Genomic DNA, 23,768 nt, shown 5'->3' with positions numbered 1-23,768 from the left:
GTTTAATACTAATTAAGAAGCATGGTGTTATGCGCGCACGGGCATACATGAACCGACCACACTCGATGACCTCGAACGATCGCTGTCACAACTCTGGCGTCATGGAGGACGGTAGCAGCGGCGAGCGAATGCCGCTTCTTGCTGCGTCGCGCTCAAACGCGAACTTGGCGCGCCAGAACACAGCGCACACGAAGCCATCAGCCGCATCGGGTTGCCTAACTTCCTAGATACGGCGTGCGCCGCCGCGGCCGGATTTGAAAAGGAGACGCCACGCGCAAAGACACCTTCTTTCCCTGCTCACCCTCGCATGCTTTCCCTCGCACCTACAGCATACGGGGCGCAGCCGCGATCTTATCGCACCTCGATTTTATACGGAACATCACGGCGACGGCGGTGGAAGTTCGCCTAGAGGGACCGTGTGATTGCTATCGCAACGAAGTGTGATGTTACACCGCAAATAAGATAACGAGAGAAAAGGGGGTTAACCGAGGGGCGCGATTTTTTATTGGTCATATCATAAGAAGCCAACACACTGACACCATTACTTGTGCTTAGTAAATGAAATAAAGAAACGATAAATTAATGGAAATTAGAGTGGATGAAAAAACAACTTGCCGCAGGTGGGAACCGAACCCACAGCCTTCGCATTTCGCGTGCGATGCTCTACCAATTGAGCTACCGCGGCACCGTTTTCCCATCCACTTTCTTGGGTATTTATGCATCCTGTGCATGGGTTCGGTTCCCACCTGCGGCAAGTTGTTTTTTCATCCGCTTTAATTTCCATTAGTTTATCGTTTCTTTATTTCGTTTACTAAGCACAAGTAATTTCCCCTATGTTGTCCTTGGTGTCAGTGTTTGTTGGCTTCTTATGATACCGCAAAGAAGAGCCACACATGCTCGAAACCAACTCTTGAGACCACGGGAATCCGTCTCACCTTTCTGTGAATAACTGAACTGCCTCGTGGCCTCAAGAGATGGGAGAATTTAGTCATGTTTGGAAGAAACGTTCGCCAGCAGTCAAATTCACGTAGTGCTGATTCAAGAAGGCTTGACTCTAACCGCGCAAGAAAATGGGGAGAAGAGAAATTTGCGCTGACCCCACGCACTGCCAGAATCGGGTGGGCGAGAGGATTCTCGATGGTTTGCGTGGCACGCTCATTCGTTGGCTTTGCGGCGCGGTGCAGGTACGGTTGCATATAGTGAGAACTACGAAACCCAACGCTCGACGTTTAGCGTGCACTATATATATATATATATATATATATATATATATATATATATATATATATATATATATATATATATATATATATATATATAGATACCCCTTGCTATACCCCTGCTATACGGACACGATTTGGGACGCATAACCCAGTGTTTCTACGTAAGTGCGTTCTCTCCAAAGTCCTCTCCACTAACGTCACAGCTGGTCTTTGTGCTTTCACTCTCCGCGTCACGGCCACGCGGCGAGACACCGACGCCAAACACGGAGAAAAAGGCGAAGAAGTTATGTGCCCTACTACAGCTGAGCGGCTGCGATGCGAGAGCATCGAGGGCCACTTTGATGGCCAGCGTTGCAAACCTCATTATGACCCTTGCGAGTTACACACGTCGCACAGTGGGGTTAGATCGGGCCACCAAGATACGTTTTTCAAAGAATATTCCATTCGAGGGAAGCTTTATGTATGCAAAGTTGCATCAAATGCATCCCGATCCCAGCCCAAGAGTAGTTGAGATCTGTGCGACTATAACATTTTACAGTGGAAAAACAGACAAAAAAATCTCATATCTGCACATTCACAGAGAGAGAGATAGAGAGATGGAGTGTAATGATAATATGGAGAAGTTAGCCTATGGCGACAGGCTTTAGCATGCTGCTCCGTACACGTTCCCGTAACATTTGATTGCACGCACTGTTGGATGAACCCAGTTTACCTGGAGACAAGCCGAACTCCGAGGAGATGTAGGCAAAGATAACGAGCACATACACGTTCGCGAGGTATACGTGCATTTTGCCCTTGACTACCAATCATGCCTACGAGACGAGCTTTCGTCAAAGCCTTGACTTTCATTATCTTCGGCTACACGCGCGTTCGTGTTCCTCTCGTCATTTCGCCGCCCGTCCCGCGTGGACGACGGATCGATCGCGGGCAAGCCACGTATATACGGTCACGCGCTCGTGACCATGGCGGGAGCAGCGGCGTGTGTCTATATCGGCCCGCTCGGGAAATGCCGTGGAGCGAAGCTGGGGCTGCCGCTTCGAAATGCGCGTGTGCAACTAACTATATGGACGCGCGTGCTGGCCGTCCGTGTGCTTTGAAAGGGGGCCGACTGCCATCTTGATCGTCGGAGGGCGCCGGCACGCGCCGCTGGTCGTGCGGAGCGAAACTGGAGCAAACGAAATCTCGAGGAACCGAGGGCGGGCCGGCGCTGTTGCCGCGCTCGGAGGCGGGCGCGCTCTCCCCATTCATTCCACGCGGTTCCCTGCGTGGGTCCCGACGAGGTTGTTTCTTGTCTGTGTACAGTACGACAACGTGCGATGTTTGGTTTATGCAGTGTCTATGATGTGCCGCCTGCGGCACCTAGCTGCCAATGAGATATAACTGTGCGTACCTGTATAGTGTCAGAAACATGTCAGAGCTTTGTGAAACGCAAGCCGCAAGTAGTGTATTGTATACAGACAGGTAACCTGTAGGTGAGATCCATAAGTCCGGGGTGTGCTCGTTTATTTGCGCTCTTACAGAAATCGCAAAAAAAAAATGGAGGAAACCGGGGTATACGTATAGCTGGAGATACGCCAGCTTTACGCCATCCCTGCTCGCTCGACAGGCAGTCGCAACTGGCGCAGCACGTCGAATAATCAAAGCGTGTGAAATAAAGAAATCAAGTCTGTTCGGAAAGTTCGTACATGCCAGGACACACAAGCCGTCTTCAACGCGATGCTCCAGTGGCGTTGCAAACACGCCGAGACAGTATTGTATGAAGCATGTCAGTAGGAAGGAACAAAGTGTAAGTTATATAACATTGCTCATACGGCCGGAAATCGGTTAGGCCGCTCGTCCCGCAGGGAAACTCGGAACACTCACGAAGACTCAATTGGCTCGTGAGAACTTACGTTTCTTTAGATAGATGTGATCGGATTCAAAGTACTTTGGCTACGGGGAAGGGACGTAGCATGATAGGGGTTTCCAAAAAGTGCAAAATAATTGTGGATTGCTTGGGCTTGTTGTCGCCGCATCGTTGTGACTGAAGCACGAAGTTCGCAAAGGACAAAGCGAGAGAATGGGACGTTGCGTTTCAGTGCTGCAGGTCAGGCGGATGTTCTGATGAAACGGTGGACGCAGACGCCGATGTACACCCGACGCAGTGGCGTTCCTCCGTTGGGCACGAAGCCGCGGGTTCGAATTCCCAGCGATCGCGTTTTCCGGGGATGACGGAATGCAAAGAAAGCAACTGCGGCGCCGAGCTTTGGATGCACGTTAAATAACCCCGTAGGTGGTCACAATCAATTTTTAAAAAAGTTAACGGGCGAAAACAGCTATATGATTGCGAGGGGCGGCGTGTCAGGGGACTCCGGATCACTTTTGACCATGCACCCATGGGGCTGTTCAACGTGCGTTCACTGCACGGGAAACGGGCGTTTTATTATTTTTTTTTCATACTGCCGTCCCCCTCCCCACCCACAGAAATGTGGTCGTCGCGGCCGGGATTTTACCCCGCGACCTGAGGCTTAGCTGCAGCGCTACAGCAAAGCCACTATGCGCCACCACGGCCGGTTCAGGATTAATCCCGAACCGCGCGCATGCGGCGTCTTTGGCGCTTCGCCTTTAACGCGCACATACGCTGTGACCTTGACCCCGTCGGTTAAGTAGACACCGGCAGTGTGACGGCCCAACTGAGCACCGGCTGCTGCTAACAAATGACAACAAAAGCTGTTGCCGTCACGGCCGCGGAGCGCGGGCAGCCAGCATATCGGCGGCCTCTGCTCTGCACCCGAACGATGACGACGCCCGCGAGCTCGCTGGCACGAAACTGATCGACTAATGCGTGGCGGGCACCCCCTCCCCGGGTGTGTGTGTGCGTAGAGGTTAACGTATTCCGCGGGGCCTCCTCTCTCTATTGGAGCGTGGACGACGTCCGTCGCGCGCCACTTGCGGCTCCGTGGCCGCTTTGGCCGCGCACCCTTGACCTCGCCGCTGCTGCGCTCCATGCCGGCTTGCCTGGCGCGTGATCGGGGTGACCGAGTCGTCACCGGTAGGCCAGTCAGGCTGTCCCCGTCCGGAATGTAATGACACCAGAGGACACTGTGGACGACCGGCTCTGTTATACGCTGCGCGATGAATACAGCGCCGGGGACGGAAGAACAACCGAGGCCGGACGAACGCAGGCGCAGTCGGACGTTGTAGGCAAGCTTCGACTCTGCGCGTTTTGTTCGCGTATTCGCTTTGCTGTCTTTTTTTCTTTTCAGTTTATATTCGGCGGCAATCGAATAATGCAGTGGTAAATGCACTGTTATCTAACCCGAATATAATTGGCATTAAGATGCGCCGGCCTAGTTGCGTTTGTTCTTTCCCATGACGTCATGGTGGACTCCTTTCAGTGTAGACGTCCTTCGGGCTTTGTTTCGGGTAATTGCAACCATGCAGCGAGGGCAGTTTCAGTGCGGTCTTGCGGAGCTTGTAATGAATTCTTAGTTTGTGACCGAGTACTTAATTTGTCGGGACTGATCTTCACCGTAAAGACCGGGGCAGTTAAGCCTCCAGGGCTGGCCCTGGGTAACTCGTGTCTCGTGTAAAACTTCTCGTTCAGTAGTTAGTGCGTCGCCCACTACCGAAAGCCCGGCCCTTGGCCACAGTTGTATACGATTCCATCACGAACGAAACTTTTTTTTCCAGATGCCAAGGGCGTAGCTTCTTGAGTCCATGATACGGGGCGCACGTTTAGCGTCCGAGAGTGTGCGCCGAGGCAAATGCAGTGTTGCTCTGAGCGAGCCCCTGCAGCACGCGTATGCGTATCTATGCCTGTATGCGCTGTATACGTAAGCGCGGCCTTGACCCTGTGCTCTGTTGCGCGTGTTCTCTTGCAGGCTTCACCCCCCGGCGGCGGTGGCGGCGGCGTGGACGAGGCGTACATGAGTTCGTCGCAGCGGCCCGACAGCCCGACGGACAGCGCGCTGCCGCCCAGCGACCGCTGCTCGCCCGTCAACCACAAGGGCGGGTCAGTCTCCCTCTCCCCTCCTCTGCTCCGTGACGTAGAGTTTGGGCCGGTGATCGCGTTATTGGGAAACGGTCTGCATGACTGTATATATGTCTGGCGGCGATGTCGCGGTAGAAACGCCGGCGCGGGGAAAGGGCGTGCGACCTTGGCCATCCCGCGTATGTACTCCGGCAAAACAGTTAAACACGGTATCCCGCCCACCACGTGCACCGCTTTGGCGCCTCGAGTGAAGCTTGAATGACGGCATCCGTGACGTCATGTAAAAGCCGGTATAGGTGTACTAAACAGTACGTTCGTGACCGAAGTAGCAGTCCCGAATAATGTAAATCTCGTCGCAGTTGACTAACATAAGCGAGCTATATATCTTTCCCCCTTCTCGTAGGTTAGGGTAGCCAACCGAGCATGGCCGGCCCTGGGGCACATCCCCGCCGTTCTTTCTGGCTATATATATATATATATTCATATAATGAGAAGCCAACAAACACTGACACCAAGTACAACATAGGGGAAATTGCATGTGCTTAATAAATGAAAATAAAGTAATGATAAATTAATGGAAATTAAAGTGGATGAAAAAACAACTTGTGAAGGTTGTGGGTTCGGTTCCCACCTGCGGCATGTCGCGTGCGATGCTCTACCAATTGAGCTACCGCGGCGGCGTTTCCCCATCCACTTTCTTGGGTATTTATGTGTACTAGTAGAACCCTGGGAGTGTTAGCCAGCGCCCCCACTCACAGACCTTGGCGGCGGACGTGGAACGTCTTTTTTGCCGCAGGCGTCACGAGAACGTGATCTTTTCGGGTGAAGGCAACTGGTCAATAAACCCACATATGCTACCTGAAGGCATCAATGTTGCCGAATTCGAGACCCTCGTTATGTAATAAACGAGAAGAAAGGGGATTAACCAAGGGACCCGATAATTATTAGTCATATAATGAGGTAGAGCCGAACCCATATATATATATATATATATATATATATATATATATATATATATATATATATATATATATACACGCGTAATGCGAAGACGTGGGATCATTCCCCACCTGCGGCAAGTTGTTTTTTTCATCCACTTTCATTTCCATTAATCTATAATCCCTTTAATTCAGTTAGTAAGTAAAAGTAATTTCCTCTATGTTGTCCTTGGTACCATTGTTTGTTGGCTTCTAACGAATTAATAAAAATTGGGCCCCTCGGTTTAACCCACATTCTTCTCGTTTATATATAAGCCTGGAAACACGCTCGTGCATTACGAACACCCGTCGCCTTCTAAACACTCCCTTCTTGCGCGCGTATCACTGTGCGTGCGTTTGGAGCGTGCGCGCAACGGCGGCAGAAGTGAATCTCAGTCAGCGGGAAGTGTCAACCTCTGTTCAGACTCCTCGTCGTCCCTTCTTCCGTATCCCGGCTGTTTCGGCGAAAGAAGAGTTTCCGAAACTCGCTAGGTCGAGTGTGCGGTTTCCCTAGAATTCCGTGTACTTCTCTAACGATATAGCATTTAACTTAGACCGGGGTATAAACGCTGCCAAAAAAAAATCGTGACGTCACGCTGAGCTGGGGCAAGGACGACGCGGTGGTGTTGCCACCCGCGTTTTTGTTCTCGCCTTGTTTGCCTTGCCAAGAGATGGCTTGGCTTGCCATCCATGGCAAGCCATCCCCTTGGCTTGCCAAGCCAAGGGGATGGCTTTGCAAGGCAAACAACGACCTTTTTCGAGGCAAACAATGATCTTCTGGCAAAGCAAACAACGATCTTCTTCTTACCAAGCCATCCCTTCAAGGGGATGGCTTGGTAAGAAGATCGCTGTAAGAATGACCGTTTAGAAAATGTAATTAGCGCAGCCGTAAGTGTTCTTAGTTACTGATTCTGATTCTATTACTCTATAGCAAAGGAAGACATAAGTTCAGCTGTTTTAGTAAATTACCCTTGTACAATGCCAGCAATAACCGTTAGCGGAAGCTTGGTTAGCCGTGAAAGACGCAACAAAGGAGGCGGGTGGCGACGCCGCATTCAAGTTACCGCACTAGCCAATAGGGACGTCGTGAATTTTGAATCTGTTCGGGCCTATAGCAATTTTTTTTTCTTATCGGAAAAGATGGACTGCATACGTTACATTCTAAAGGAACCAAAGACGGCATTTCGAAAGTTTCAAGAACATTTGCTCTGCCACAAAGGCCGAAATACGAGAAAGCAGTTTCATTTTCGGTTGCATTGATCAACCTATTTCGGCAAAGTAACTAAAACGAAGATTATAAACAATAATTTCAATGTAAACTGACCTAGCATTTCTATTTCGTGTCCCATTAGAGTCCCGCATGAGTAATCAAGTCGACGAGTGGGACGATGTGGATTTGTTGGTCAGTCATGTTGAATTGCGATGGCGTACAGCGCAATTCACTAGGTAGGTCATGGACTCAAGAAAGGGACGACCGACGCAGAAGCGGCCGTGTGTCCGTCTTTAATAGTTGTCTACGCCCAGGTGTCACGCTACGTACACTTCATCCGCTTCGTAAACTTGATCTTGTCTAGTCTAGTCTAGTCTAGTCTAGTCTTGTCTAGTCTTGATGTTGTGGCCATCGACAGTAGGTTTTAGCTACAGAGGATCTTTGACGCGGTGTAGATTTTGGTTAAGGAGGAGAACGATGGACGAGCTCATTTCTGCTTTTTTGACTATCCCTATTATATTCTTCAAATTCATTATGTATCGTTCGCTCAATGAATCTTCTTTCGAGTTGAGTTGTTTCAAACGGTGAATTCCTCTAACTTGATTACTCAACTATTCTTTTGTTCCCAGATTCACTTTTCCTTAACCCTTCGTTATGTTGCTGTACTTATTGTGTTTACTGAGACCACCCGATCGACTCTTGGCACAATTAACCCTTCCTCGTGGCTGCGTGCCATGTTTGAGGATCGTCGTCATCAAAATTTTTCGCGCTAATAACCACTTATCGTAATCACCCTGTTCCTGGCCAATCCTCATTCTGAATATGTGCGCCGGACATGTTCAGGTAAACAGCAATCGACCTCCTTCTCCAGAACGAATGCAAATGAGGTTTTCAAAGAATACTACACCAGTCTAAATTTTTGATCATCTCTTAGTGTGCCGTGTGCGTGCCGTATCTGCATGTAGCACCATCCGCACAGGGCGCTTTCCTACCACGTATATATGCATATATAGCTGCCCATGTTTGCCTCTCGGGCACGTCGTCCACCCCTCACCGCCTCGAGTGCATGTGGAGCAAGCCTTTCACTTTGACCCTGGTTGGTCCGGCCGGCTTCTCTGTCCCGTAGGGTCGCACATGTCGCCAGAGGCAGCAAGCGTGAGCAGAATATCATTTTCCAGTCTGCGCAGTTCGCTTAGCTTCCCTCGGAAGCAGCAGGAAATCTGCCCACCCTCGTGCGCTATGTGCTCGTTGTTGTGTTGGCGCGGCTCCCGTGTATCGCGACTCGTTTTTCCTTCGACCGCGTCCTGTTGCGTTGTGCACGCTGCATGGCAGCGTCGTGCCACGAAGACCCGAATGTGGCGCGATTACAGCCGCGCGGCTGCGCCTTGACGTCTCTTTGAATGACGCTCGCCTGCTGAAGTATTTAGTAATCCAATTCGTGCGTGCTGACGTGACCATATCCACCGATCATCTTTTTCTTTGGAATTTACTTTCAAACTTACATTTGTCTCTAGTGATGTACTTCATTCTGCATCGTGCGCAAATGTTTTGTTTATTTTTACTTCTTAGGGGTGGGGTGGTGGAGTCAGGGTAATCACTGGGGAGGTGGTCTGGTGATGTGCGACCTGATTGGACGTTGGCGTGTTGCCGATATGTCGCGCTGCGACTATGCACAGAATACAGCAGGCTCCGATTGCTCTCGTTGGAGTTCCCATTTTTCGACATTTCTCTTCCTGCTTCAGTTTTGTTTCTTCACATTTCTCGGTTGGTGAGGTCTATTTCTCATGTTTGGGACAGCCGGCGCTTCGGTGGCCCATTTTTCCAGGATCTCATCATTTAACAAACAAGTTCGTCAGTTCGATTTCTATAGCCACGATGGGCTTATTCCCGTTGGGTCAGTGTGCAAGAAAGCTCGTGGGCTTAGGTCAACTTGCACGTCAAAAAACACCGCGTTTCTCGTAGACCAGTTGTTGAATCTTGAAACTTCAGCAGTTATCAATATACTTTCCTTGTAAAAACAATAAGGAAATTGATTGGTTGATTGAACTACTATCGATGAGTCACCGCGCGTTCCTCGTTCTCTTACACTCCGCCTTTTCTGTACGACGCAGCGGGAGCAGCGGCAGTCCCAGCTACAGCGACGCCGAGGAGACCTTCGAGTGCGACGTCGAAGAGGAGGACTACGGTGTCATGGACGTCGGCAAGACGCCGCTCAGGTAATTAATGCACTTCGGGCAGCCAAATAATTAGACCTTGCGCTTTCACAAGGTATAGGACTACACCCACCGCAGAACTGGTGCAGTGGTCTACGTGAAAGGTCTACTTTGAGAGTGACACCGCTTCGTCGTACTGCGTCTCGATCGGCATACATGCAGCGCATCGGAAGGGTTATACGCTACGTAGAATGTATGCTGTTCATACAGTTTGTGTATATCACAGTTTAACACTCAACAAAGGGATATGTGTTCAGCAAAAATTCTTGCGGAATCTATCTGTAGATGACTGCCGACGTCAATGCGGTTAGCATTCAAGCAATGCGCACCGTACCGCCACCGCCGAAACGCGTCATGTATGGGCAGCGCACTGCAGCCGGGCTCCTTTCTCGCGCTCCTCTGTGGAAACGCTGCGGCATCTGGCGGTGCGCTCGTGAAGTCCCACTGGCCTCCGAGATTGGAGCGCGTGCCAACGCCTATAATTAAATGCCTCGCTGCCAGCAGGCATTCGTATTCGTGGCTTAGCGCTAAAGCGATCGGGCTGCGGTGCTTGAGGAATCCGTGCGAAGCCTGTTCGAATACGCCCAGCACCGGAAAAAACTTGGAGCAGTTTTTTTTAAATTGAAGAGTGGTGTAGTGAGGCTAGATAGATAAACAAAGTGGGTGAAGTAGGCTGAGAATGCTAATCGCATTAAAATGCAGAGCTTTCGGCAGTAGTCCGTGATTATATGCAGCGATACCTGAAGTAAACGTGGTCGTGGCGCAGATCTCCAATTCTTTCGTAGTTTCGAGCAACTTGGTCACCTACTTGTTGTATCGATGCGCTTAATTGGTACCAGCTCGGCAGTACAATTATCCGCGCCGGCCGATACGACTTCCCGCACGTATACGCGCATAGTGTTTACTTCCCGCGGGTGCATATAGCGGAAGTGTGTGTGTGTGTGTGTTTTGCGTATCTCGACTAGGCGGTTCATTGTTCTGCAACGTTTCTCGCTTCTCTCTCGGGTCTCCAATGCAGCTCGGACAGCTTCCGTAGCACGAGCAGCAGCGGCGGAAGCACCGGGGGAGGAGGAACCGGAAGTGGACGGCGGCACCTCCCCCAGCGGAACTCCTGGCTCAGGACCAGCCTGCGCCGATCGGGGTCAGTACGCTTACTCGCACCGTCGCGTGCGCCTTGCATGCACACCCCGCGTACGCTCCGCTGATGATTGTCCGTGCGCGACCGGTAGCCATTGCGCGCGACCTCTTGGCATCGACTGTATACATGGACGATTTCGAGCGAGTGCCGGATTGCAGCCGTCATTGTCCGTCGGAGGGTGTTCTAGCACGGCCTGCTATTCTCGAATCGGAGAGGGCGTACGCAGCTGACCTGTGAGCCAATAAGAGCCGACAAGATGGCCAGTTTGACTACATAGCACTATAGAAATAGTGTCCAAAACATGCCGGTCATGACGTGTTTATGGCTGCTGCAGTAGCTTCCGGGCCTTTTGCAGCATACAAGTGCACGAGCTCCGAGATTGACTTTTGTTTTAACCAGAGTGCTTTCACTGGAAGCCTGATTTGCAGACTGCCTAAATCCTAATAAATGTTTACACCCTTTGTGGCTTACCTTGTCCTCGAACAATATCGATCATGCGTCCCGTTCTTTTCTGTAACGTTGTGCGCCTCGTACTTTTATGGTCACCAACACCATGCGCGTTGTCAGCGTTACATAGCATCCTAGACAGGAAAGCAACGAGCGCGGAGTTTTCATGAAAGCAAACGCGAGCAAGAGATATTACTATTATTGTTTAAGGACCATTGATATGCTTCAAAGGACGCCTAATCTTTTATTACAGAGTGTTTTAGTGTCCAGAAAAGCTCCTGGTGGCAGGGAAGTCTTGCACAGTATAGGATTTACCTGCACCCCTAGACAGGAGCAAGCAAGCGAAAGGACGAATACTGTGTCGGGCAGCCCGGTTAGCTGCTTCTCGTGACGTCAAACAAACGCTCCGGGAGAAAGAATGCCTAGTATCGGCATTTTCAGACAGCTTGTTTAACTAAATGTGTTTTTCGTAACAAGAATATTATGGTGTGAAAGTTACTTTGACGACGAAGTTTTTTTACACCCGCCGATAAGTTGACCGCTTAGGGTTAACATTACAGGTTACGGACACCCTTAAGGACGCGTTCGCAATTCAGTTGCACCGCTGCTGCTGAATTCGTAAATGAGAAGCACAGTGTGGCCAGTAGAAATCGCTGGTTAAAAGGCACAAATCAGGATGACCTACCAATCGTATGAATTAATTCAAGAGAACTACATAATTCTCACTCGACTTTGAAGAAGTAGAGGATTTACAAAAGTCCAGATGAATAAGGACGAAGCTATAGCTTATTCGGGCCTCGTAATTTGCGCTGGAGGAGGGCGACGTGGAAGGAGTGAGGATGAACAAGGAGGCGCGCGCATTTGTGAATCCGCCACGTTGCAGCGTATCTGAAACAGCCTCTCCAGTCCATTGTTTTGTAAGCTCGTGCACCGGCTCGGTTCGGTTCATTGTGGTACAACTATAGCATGCAGGCGCCTGCCATAGTTCGTCTACGACTAGCACCTCCATCTGAGAACTGTGCTATATTACCTCGATTCCGGGGGCGCCTTGCACCAACATTTAATAACGAAAATATAACGAATTTAAGAACGCGGTACTAAATGTTCCCTAGTGAACGAGTGCTGAGTAGTTGGGCTAGGGAATATCTGGGGAACGACCAGTTCCAAAAAGTACTGGCGCGTCTAAGCAACTCTGTTGCCCTCGTTGTAAGCGTCTGTGCGCGTGCTCCTGCGTTCTGACGCCTATTTTAGCACACCGACGGTATGATCACGTTCTGATATCGTTCAAACAAGGCCTAACTTACTGTACGAGTCTTTTTGCACTCCTCTCCAGGGCGCTTGCTTCGCGACGTTGACTCGTGAACGCCGATACTATCGCCTGCAGCAATCGATGTTTCCAGTTGCAAAAAACTGCAGGGCCACGACGACTTGAAGCAGTGGTGGAACAACGGGGTTTTAATGCGTCCCGGGGCTCCAAGTCCTCCCGCAGCTCTTCTGTGATACGCATGATACCGTCGCTTCCGAAGTGGTGTCGCCTGCGCAGCTGGGCCTCCGTGAATGTCGAAAGGGCTTGTTCCATCGCGGAACGCCCGCTGTCGCAGAAGCATCCATTCGGTGTACAATTGTTTACAGCCGAGCTTCGCGCACTCCAGCTTGGCCAGTCATGTTGAAATGACTCGGTTGGTTCTAATTGTCCTTCTCTCTCCCTCAAGTTCTGCAACCTTTTCTCTACATGTTCCCAGTAGAAGAGGAGACTAGGATGTGTCTAGAGAACGTTTAAGAACGCGTTCTTAAATTTGTCATTATTTTCCGTATTAAATGTTCTTGCAAGCAGCCCCAAATCATTCTAAGTGAACGAATACCTGTTCGTCATAATCTGGGAAAGCGATGTGAAGTTCCATGAAGTCGGCATGCCTAATTAAGTGACAGACTGCAATCTAATTGCATGTCCGGATGGAATCGCTTTCAGTGTTCTTTATTTCCAGCCCTTAATCGTCTTTAATCTGTGTAGGGGAGCAAACAGAACGTGCGTCTGGTTGACTCCGAGCCTTTCCTTCCCGTCATCGCTCTCACCGATACGGCAGCCGCTCTAGCTTTCTGTTGAAAGGCTTCGAGGCTTATCGCATTTCCTTTTTGACACTAAAGTGACTAAGGAAGCACATTAACTTCTTGATGAAGTTTTCGTCTGTTTTCAGTACGTGACCAAATCTACGTCGGCTTTCATCGTCGCCCCCTTACGTCGAGTCGGCAGAGTGACCAGGTGAAAGGCTCGAAGACGTCACTGTAGCCCGCGCACGCGGCACTGAAATTGGTGTTCGAAATCGTCCCTACAGAACAAATTGATTAGAACTACTCCGGGCACTTCAGTTCTGTGCTAAAGCGTAGTTCAGAATGAGCTTCCGTTCCCACCACATCGGAGAAGTGGATCACTCGCTCGTGGGCGCGCCGGGTCCTTTTGTTTCGCGAAGTGCGCCCGCAGTTTCTCTCTCTCACCAACAGCTTGCAACTCACAACGGCATTGAGATGTAAATTCGAGTAGCGATCGTCTTTAATGTCGCGTTGGAGACCATTACGGACAGCGCGGTTCCCAGCCAATGCGCCGTCGCGTTCGAGCGGTGCCAGGGATCGACCTTGGCTCTACTGAGGGGGTTCTCTACTCGCAAGGCGACCGTGCCACTTAGCAGTCGCCCATTAGTGGGCGGCGCGTGTACCGTCCGAAGAAGATATGTAGTGCAGCGACGGGAACTGCACCCACTGCGCCTCCCCTCCTCATCGTCCCATTGTTTTGAGCGCCCTGCCGCGCGCACCGATTGCACCGAGTGTAAGATGGCGGCCTCGCTCGTATGCCCCCTCGCTCTTGCTCGTTGTTCTATTGAAAGCCGGCGGGGTGCAGCGCGATCGCCCGGCGGAGGTATGGTGGCCGTGGACTCGCTTCGCCGCCGTGTCCCCAAGGGCACGTCGCGCAGAAGGAAGCTCTCAGATGCCGGCGTTGTTGTGTCGGCCGGCGTTGAAAGGCGTTCAGCGCCATTCGGAGCACAACGGCAAATATCCGGAAGATTCTATTCCAGCACGGCATGTGGGCGATGACGTCGTTTCTTACGGGCGATGACGTGTCTGCGAAATATTACGTGCCGAAAACAGCTCCGAAAACAGCCGAAAATTTGATGGAAAGCCCGCGCGCTTTTATCGGAGTAGCCGTCTTGTCTACGACGTCACTGGTTCTTTCTGCGGGGCGCAGATGGCCGCCGGCACAGCGGCGACTCCCGTGAATCGCGGTGTGCGTAACCGCCACTAGAAATGTGCCAGGTGGGAGAAACCAACACCACCTAGATTAGATAGCACATGACCTGCTCACTCTGATCCGTGACGTCATTCTACCTTGCCCTACTGCCATAGAATCTAATCGGGATGCTCCCGAATAAGCCGGGGTGATTTCGACGTTACCGCTTTCGTCACGCCAGTCTTTTGCAGTGGAAATCGCGGGCGAGGTAGCATGTCATGAATCGGAATGAACAGGACTTGCGCTGCCTAGGTGGTGTTCGAGAAACTGGGTATGGTGACCTAAACGTGGCGTCGGATCTCGGCTCCGATATGGGAGAAAGCAGGGGAGGAACGTCGCTTTTGAACACTGGTCAGGTCAGCAGGAAGCAGCCTTTGTCGGGGAAGAATTAAGGATCACGCGTCTCCTCTCCCCGCCGCCTGGCGGCATTTCACTTGCGTCTCTTCGCAATTATACGCGGTAGGACGCATCCTGCACGGTTCTTCACAACTCTCATCATATCACAAGAATTTCCGATGGAGCCCTTCAATGCCCTCAAAGTGCCATGAGGGACCTTTTAAGTCTTTGTTCTCTCTCGTGTCTGTTAACATTGATTTTGTGGTATCTGAATTGTCTGCATGTAATGTGAATGGGATGCTTTCTTAAAGGTACTTAGAGGTATTATGATCAGTTTAGACTGCTAGATTAACTGAGAAAATTAAATACCTCTCTTTAGATAAAATTTTCTCTTATGTTCCTCGCCCTAACTACTGTGCTAGTCACGTTAGTTTGACGTCACTGAGTTCACTACTTTCACCTATCTAAATCCTTTCTTTGCTTACAATGCATATGACTCGTCCGGTTTGAGTACTTATTTACTTTTTAATTATTTGTAGTAGTGCTATTTTCTTCAACGAATAATTATCCTCGAGCAAAAGCTACCAAATTTCATGACGTCTGGCATCGCAATACGTTGTTTCTGGCTTGCTAATTAAGCCTCTACATACTGGTGGTGAAAACGTCGTATTCGAGATTAATGAAGTGCAATATGCCAGTGGCGGGTAGGTCAGATTACCTTTAACGTCGCCTTGAGGACAATGCCGTTTACGTGGCTCCAGTCGTCTGCCTTTGTCGCTGTGTCTTGTAGTGTGGCCGACTGCTATTGAATTCGTTGCTTGCCGTATGCTTCTGTGCGTGTTTTTGCTCTGCCTGGGTTCGTGAACTGTGTCGTGTCCCGTCCGCGGCGACTCTCTCGTTACAGGTCCGGTCGCAAGTCCAGCCCCGTCCAGAGGTACGCTCACTGCTCCATGCATTTCTGCTTCAAGTGCTTCTTCGCCCGTGTTGTGTAGTTGGTAGCGTCTCCACTCACGCGGCATTTCCTTTGGACGCCAGAAGCTATAGCCGCGGAAATAGCTTTAGTCTGTCCGACTACGTATCTGTGTCCGTCTACAGGGTCGCACAATACCGGAGCGAAAGGCGTTGCACGCAGCGCTGGTTGCGACATGTTTTTACGCTGTGTTCAACGAACGCACACATCTGCGACTATAACCTATTTAACTTCACTGCTGGTGAAAAAATGCATCGGCTAGATTAATACATAGCGGCTCCCATTTAATTTTTTTGCTGGAAGCTTTGTTTCTAGGAGGATCTAGTTGAGCGTAGCCTCACGAGATGGCGCTACCAGCGCCGCTGCCGCCATCTGCGGCTCCGGTGTTGCGGTGTTCCATAACCGGGTATGGTATGGAGACGGGCGAAATTATTAAGTAAAGAGTGCATTGGCGATTATCGTCCGATTTCGGTATTATCAGCCACTGCCATGTATTCAGTCCTGGAAAAATAATCATTTTTCTCAACTTTCCGGTCTTTCGTAAGTCATTAGGAACGGCAAAGCAGCGCGAAAGACATAGACCGTGGCATCCGAGATCGTACCGAACCGCGCGATCTCTGAGGCTACGAATAGACAGACAGCACCTGCGCTTGTCCTACGTCTTCCTTTCGTCTGTTGCTTTCGCCCGGTTTACCATTCCTAAAGGTGAACCAACTAGCGCAAAGCCTCCATTGTGTCGCATTCAGACGCTGCCGAAACACTTCGCATGTATACCACGTCTGCAGTAGTACGTCTGCAGTAATGCTAAATCTGTCCGTACTTGTCAATGTCCTTGCGCTGGCTTTACGCAACAAAAATTTTAAACACGTGGATTCATGTCCCTTTACTGTCCGATTACGTACCGTGCCTTCCTGAGGAGTGTAGTTTGAACGCAGCCTTATAAGACCAGATAGATTTGCCCGTTGCTACGCGGCAGCTCGGAGTAGTTTACCCGTGTGTGCGTTGCAAAGGTGCGGTTTTGTGGGAGCAGGCCGAGTGGTCTCCTGGTGTCCGAAGGTCCCCGGCGGGCCAGCTTCGAGGCCGAGGACCTCCTCCCGCTGGGCGTGTCGTCCGCCAACCACCACCACCACCACCAGCAGCAGCACGAGGAAGAGGAGAGGCGGCAGCAGTGCGTCGACGAGCTGGGCGACCAGGTCCACCAGCTCCAGAGCCAGGTGGCGGCCCTCAGCGAGTCTTTGGCCTCCAACGGGGACCTCTACCGACGAGTCAAGCAGGAGAACGCCACGCTTGTGCACAGGTACGCTCCGGCCGACTGATTCTCGATCGTAAAACATGGCGAGAACACGACGTCATGCCCCTTTTTGTGCCGTCCTGTTGCACTGAATTGTAGCATTCATACGCATCAACCTGCATGTGAGTGAGCATGTGAGCATCAACCTGTGAGTGCTTTGCGGCTGAGCCCGCACAAATGAAATTAATATCGCCTATACAAAGCAGTGTCTTACTGAGCTACAAAATCGTTTCAAATCGTAGAGCCTTCTTTTTTTTTGCATTTGGATAATTCTAAATTGCATTCACTGCCCTGAGCAATGCAAAGTGCTCGTGCGAGGCAACCTTCTTGTGATCGTCATCTACAACAAGAGAAAACATTCGCGGGACTACAGCACGTGTGTGTGCGCCGCCCAAGGATTAAGCTTTTACTTCGTTTATATGTAGCCATATAAAGTTACCTCAGCTATTTATAATATGGTGATCCGATGAAGTGTGAAGCAATGAGGGACCTTGACAATTATGACGCAAAAGTTATGCGAAGAAAGTGTCAGTGGCAAAGTAAAAAGTAAACGAAATAAGAGAACACATAGGAACGTTGTGTGCAACCGAACATTCAGAAATGGTGGCTGACACGAGCTTCTACATGTGCACATCAATAAGCCACGTTTGCATAAGGAAGCGCCAGCTTTCGTAGTGTTGCGACGGTCGTTCGGCGGGTGCCTGGCCAAACACAGCGATGCTCAAGGGGAGCACGTCCGTTGACCATGCTCAGCTCAACTCGACAAAAGTATACAGCACGTTTTAACGAAAGTTTGAGGAGACCGACAACGTATTTTTGCGGTACTTGTTTATTCTAATGCAATGGAAAAGCTTGCCGGTCGTTGTTCAATCCTGCAGTGGTAACGCGGAAAACGTCGTGGGATATTTTTATTCCGATAATTGTATGAACACACCAGTCACACTTCCGCCGTCGCTGTGATGTTCTGCATAAAGTCCAAGTACGATAATATTGTGGCCGCGACCCGTACGCCGTGGGTGCGGGCGAGATTGCGCGAGCCGAGAGGGATGGTGGCTCCAACGTTACTAGGACTAGCTTCAGTTGTAAAACTCCCCGCCTGCGCGCTTACAGCCGCTGTCGCCACTTCTGTGACAGCCGCCAGAGGGCAACGCTGTTCCTTCGGGCTCCACTGCAGACGCCTGGTCACAGCCTTGAGCTCGTGCGGACGGGCACTTTGCGCGTTTCACGCTCGCTTGCGTTCTCCCTTGTCCGAATTAGTGATACCACGTATTCACCTACAGCAATAAGATTTATCGCGCCAGTTCGTTAATACTGAAAGAAGGGCAAAGTGCACGAAAGGAAGAAACGCATACAGCGAAGCGCAGAAGCTGCGTTTCTAAATGTCGTGTGTTTCTTCCTGTCGTCTTAACGTTCCGCGCAGTTTAGGCTCACGAGCCTGAATATCTGACCAAAGTGCGTGATTGTAGGACGATCTTCATCCCCACCGAGGCTTCTCACCTCGCCAAAGAAGCGCTACAAAAATAAAGATGAGGTCGGTCTTTGTACACACAATAAAAAAAAAAAAACGGATTTTTCATTCCGTGAAGTGAGGAAGTGAAGCCGGGCGCGACTGCAGCGCCACGAAGGCGCGGGCGGGTGGCGGTTCCGCGCAACGGCGCCGAGTTTTAAAACTGAAGCTAGTCTAGTAACGTTGGGTGGCTCATCTCGCACGCGCAAGGGAGGAAGGCGGGGAGGAAGGGAGCCGTCTTCATCGCAAGGTAGCAGGGGGAGGGGAGGGCATTCTACTCCGGTGGCAGAATGGTTAAGAGTTTATACGACCGATGAAACTACTACGCTTAATTCGTTTAGCTGTTTGGTAATTTACTATCGCAATCGATGCTTCGCATTTTTGGGCGGAACTGAGAGAGAGAGAGAGAGAGAGAGAGGGAGGGAGAGATAGGAAAGGGAAAAGGCAGAGAGGTTAACCAGAGAAGATTTTTTTGTGAACATATTGACCTGCAGTCTCGAGCGTGTTTATGAAGTAGTACGCTGGAAACATTAACAGGCGAGTGTCATAGCGATTCGAAGCAGGCATTTGTGGGAAGCAGACAAGTGCGACCCTAGCTGTAAGAAATTAATAGTTTTTCATGCCGATGTTTATGCGATGACATTCCGCATCTCGCTGAGAGACCACAGAACTCGAGGCGCTCGCTCGCAAACTCACACGCATTAATGTACACCGCTATGCATTGAGGAACGTCACGGCTTACCATGGTTCATGCAGTTTAAGCCGTTGCGGCGCAGGGAGCGCTGCTGGTTACCGTGAAATTTTCTTCAGACAGTAATGCGCATGAATAGAGCGCACACGCCGACATAATATAAAGGCTGTGGTTTTAAACAATACATATAGTGCGCGTGATAACAACCAACTTGCGTGCAGTAATCTACGCTTACGTGGTGAGCTTCCAGCTCTAGTACCAAGGTTTCACCGCCAAGTGGCACGACAGTCTGTTGCGACTTCCTTTGTAAACTCAAAGTTATTGTTCCTATTTAAATGGGGAACATCATGCTCGATTCTATCGCTATAAGCCGTGGTCTTTTTATTTCCATCACAATTTAGTGCTATCAGCCGTATGCATGCGGCATGCTACAATTCGATTGAGCCAAGAACGCGCGGTAAATTAGCGGGGTGCTAAATAATATTACCTAAATGGTACAAAGCAGTGACTCTTACCAAAGACTTCAGTACTCGGACGAGTTAATTACGAAGCCTGCTGTTATGTGCAGAATGCTGGGTTTCCCGAAAAGCATGGGTGACGTCCGAGCGGAAATGACGCGTGTTACGAGGCCGTCGCTATCCTTTCAGCATAAAGAAGTGTTGTGACAGACTTGCGAGGAACAGTATTGTTCGAGTCACGAGCGGGCGCCATTCATTCTCTCGGGGCAAATTGCCGAGATTATTACCTCGCGCGCCACCGCGCACCGTATTCTAGGAATTGTTATCCTCTTCCGTGGCACTTCTGTTCGTTCCGCGTCGTCTGCTAGGCGCGTCGTCTGCTCTCGAGCGGCACGGCCCGCGCGCGCATGCGTACAGGCGGGTCTGTGATGTCACAGGCGGCACGAGTCAGCCAGCCAACGCGAGTAGCGAGCGGGCAAAACAAAAAGATGCGCGAAACAAACCGCTCGCCCCGAGAAAGCGTGCGAAGCGGTGTGCGAGGAAACCACTACCACATCTTACCTGGTCGTCGCCGTTCGTTCGTCTTTCTTTCTTTTTTTTTTGCCTACGAGCCCGTTCGCCCTCGCACCGACGCAAGCGGGCGGATCGAAACCCGTTGGAGCTCGCAGAACCGTCGAGGGCAGTTGTAAAGAAAAAAAAGTAAGAAAAATAAATCTATAAAAGACCAAAACCGGGCACCCGGCGGGCGCGACTCGGCGGCGGCCTACGGAGCGAGGGAGGGCAGGTCGGCGCAGTTCTTTTGTCGACGTCGACCTCGCAGGCCGCCGCGTTCGTCGTGTGGGAGCTGGCGCGAGCGTTTCCCGGGGCAACGTTCTTGTTTTCGTTTTTACATCGACCCCCCTCGAGCAGCTGGCTAGGCCTCTCGCGTGGCAGGCAGGGCGACCGCATCGCAGTGGGATTGAGCGGGCCGGCTCGGGCGGTCGTCTGCTTGTTGCCTGCCTGCCACGCAGACGATCCGACGGGAGTGGTGTTTCGATTCCGGTTGTGTTCGTGCGTGTGCATGCCAACGACGACGACGTGAAAGCGCGTCGAGGTGTGTGCAGCGCTTGTGTCAAGGACGCCTTGCCACTTCGGTGCTGCCGAGCCTTTCTGTTGCCTCACCAAGCGCCCGAACCTCGTGTTTCTCGGGAGTCCGACTGCGCCCGACATCGAGCGGTTGTCCACGCGAGGTGTGGCGGCGGCGGCTTGGGCCTGAGCTCTACGCGTTTGTAACGTCTGCTGGGCGTGGTGGCTGCGCGGAGGTACGCTTCCTTGAGGTTCACCGTTTTCGTAGAAGTGGGTCATATCAGCGCTCGAGGACGGCCGTTCTGCTTGAGCTGCGATAACGACTGCCGTCTTCACGGTGGCGTAACGAACGCTCATCTGCCGCGTCGTCTGCATGAGGCTGTCGATTTATGATGATGATGACGATGATACCGCTGTCGATGGGCATATAGTAGCGGTGCTTTCCAGCAAGATTTAGATTACATTGGACAGTAATTGTCTTTCCGTAGTTGATGCCGGATTATGAGCTAGAAATGAGTTTCCATTGTAAGTTGTAGCTTCTGTTTCACCGGGCAATGCGAGCTTACTACTGCAAATGCTTATTTTTAATTTTTAGATCTGTTTTCCTACGCTTCAACCTAGCAAATCTCGGCTCTCCTACTCCTACTGTTTGTTGCTTCATCCAAGTAGCACTGCTACAGGAATGCGGCGCATTCGGTAGGCGGGCGTAGTCGAATGCTGTAGGTCCATGTTCATTTGCAAAGTTGTCTTTTTATAGATGCCTGCAATTGATCTGAATGCGATGGCCGCAGAAAGAATTTGGCAATATGAAAATTTGGAGCATGTTGCCTTCAGGATTAGTGAGTTCTTTAATAAGTCAACCATAAAAAAAAAATGTGTGCTCATAATTTCTTGTTCTGAGCACTTTGTGAAGTGCAGAGTTTTTTAAAGCATCATGTAATTTGTTTGTCATTAGTCAACTATGCATATTTCTTGTGAATTAAAAGCTGCTTTCCAAATTTGGAACATGAAGAAGCTTGAGGGCACAAGCTTCCAAGATTGAGTTGTCTTGGTGTGCTTTATTTAATTTTTACTATTTTTTTGTGCTGACCTTATTGAATATTCCTTAGTGTAGGGCTGTGCACACCCACTCTTTGCAGCCATCCACAAGTCATACAAGACGATGGTACTGGCTACCTTCTGGCTTTGCATTGTCTTCTCCAATGCAGCCAGAGTGTAATAAGATATGGCTCAATGGCTACTTCTTAGCTAAAACTTTGGAACTTATCTAGACCCATCTTGCATACCAGAAGTGCTTATAAAAGCTCTGTATAGGTAAAATGGTGCCACAAGATCTTTATGAATGTAGAAGTTTTTTTTTTTGTTTACCTTCAGCTTTTCTTGACCCACTTTAAGTTTCTAATGAGTTTGAGGGAAAGTAAATTATAGCGCATGGAAGATGGTGCATTGTGACATGTACAGCCTCTGTCATACTTTAACATGTCTTGGGCAACTTTTTTCATTTCTTCTATGGATGATGATGCAGAAGATTTCTGGTTTAGGTGCCTTGAATCTCCTAGCTTAAAGAGAACATAGCGAGAAACACAAATTTAAGTTAGACCGATAAAGTACTTCAAAAATCTATTTTGACAGTTTTGCTGTAAGTGATCGATTACTATAAGAGAAAAAGAAGGCCGAACTCGCCATTTCTTTTTAATACCACGTCAAAGCCCCAGCACCAGTAAGTCTGTGTAACGTCATGGATGTCAATGTATCTTCTCTTATTTGTGCTCTTGTGGCAGAATAAATGCTCTTGAAACCTGCCAAGTTCAGTCTTTGGCTCCTTTATAATATGAGGTAGTTCATCTTTAATTATAGAGGAAGATACCGGTAAAAACTAAATCTAAGCAGACATGGCCAAAATCCATGACATCACAGTGAGCTGCTGTGGAAGCTTCAAGTTGACGTTGCCAACCGTATTTCATTTTTGTCTTTTTTTTCACTTACCATGTCTCCTCTCACGCTAAGACTGGATTTTATTTTCGTTGTATGAGGGTAATTTATACAATACAAATCAAAAGGTTCTGCTTTTTAGTGTCCCTTCAGTGCATCTTATTTCCAAGACCTTCGAGGTTTGATGCTTAAAGCCTGTGTTTGTTACAATCTGCTCCGATTGTGTCTTGAGTGTTTCGGCTAAGTCTGAAAGTGACTTTACAGCCTGCATTGTTCATGGCAGTTTTTATGGACTGTTAAATGAGTGAGGAATATCCTGTCTCTGAGAAAATTCAAGTTGGTTACGTTGTGCACTGGCAGGATACACAACCTGGAAGAACAGATCCGAGAGCTGGAGGTCCGGTCGGAAGAGCGCGTCCATGAGGAGGAGAGAAGACTAAAGGATGCTCTGGTGAGGAGAGAAGCATTTGGGTGGTCCTTCATTTGCTTCTTATCAGTGTTTACAGCAAAGCTTTGCAGCGATGCAGTGCAACTTGTGTTGAAGCCGCGAAATCGGTTGGAAACATAATGAACGATGATGACAAAATTGACCTTGTAATGCCCAATGTGTATTACTCATGCTGCATTGTTTTTATATCTCAAAATTTAGATTTAAGCAGGCGTAACTTCACACACAGCCTGTAGCAGCATGCTGGCGCAAAGGGCATGTTCGCACTTCCCGTGCCAAGAAACAAAAATGGTTGAGGGTCTTGTCAAGTGAAGCTGGCACTGTGCTGCGAATAGGAGGGAAGAGTTGGGAAATGAACCGATTGTCTTCGTTTGCGCATTCGTCATGCGTTGGTTATTTAAGGCATGGCGCAGTGTAATGTAAAGGATATGCAAGTGGGGAGCACTTGTTTATGGAACCAGTGACCGTGCGGTTCCAAGCTGAGCCATCTAACCTCTACACCAAGGCCACTTTGTATAAGCAAACAGACAGTAATTGCATTATGAAATAGACCTTGTGAAAGAGGCCCAGCAAGGACATAGTTATATGAACAGTGAGATTCAATTCGTG

The 23,768-nt window shown here is 49.9% G+C and overlaps 1 protein-coding gene across 4 annotated transcripts in view; it reads left to right on the top strand.

Annotated features, from left to right (window-relative positions):
* Window positions 1-23,768, top strand: part of LOC139048797 (rab11 family-interacting protein 4A-like) — a 280,271-nt gene that overhangs the window by 233,811 nt on the left and 22,692 nt on the right. For 3 of the 4 annotated variants that reach the window (XM_070523450.1, XM_070523452.1, XM_070523453.1), the window contains 6 exons: window positions 5,087-5,217; window positions 9,495-9,599; window positions 10,615-10,737; window positions 15,702-15,731; window positions 16,798-17,064; window positions 23,072-23,162. In XM_070523450.1, coding sequence (XP_070379551.1) covers window positions 5,087-5,217; window positions 9,495-9,599; window positions 10,615-10,737; window positions 15,702-15,731; window positions 16,798-17,064; window positions 23,072-23,162 — 747 coding nt within the window. The remainder of the gene's footprint in view (window positions 1-5,086; window positions 5,218-9,494; window positions 9,600-10,614; window positions 10,738-15,701; window positions 15,732-16,797; window positions 17,065-23,071; window positions 23,163-23,768) is intronic. The other variant, XM_070523451.1, reaches the window with a different exon arrangement.

This window comes from Dermacentor albipictus, chromosome 8 (genome assembly GCF_038994185.2).
Source record: "Dermacentor albipictus isolate Rhodes 1998 colony chromosome 8, USDA_Dalb.pri_finalv2, whole genome shotgun sequence".
In the NCBI taxonomy this organism is placed as follows: domain Eukaryota; kingdom Metazoa; phylum Arthropoda; class Arachnida; order Ixodida; family Ixodidae; genus Dermacentor; species Dermacentor albipictus.
The sequence above is the reverse complement of the archived record's forward strand: the minus strand, read 5'-3'. Positions and strand labels throughout refer to the sequence as shown.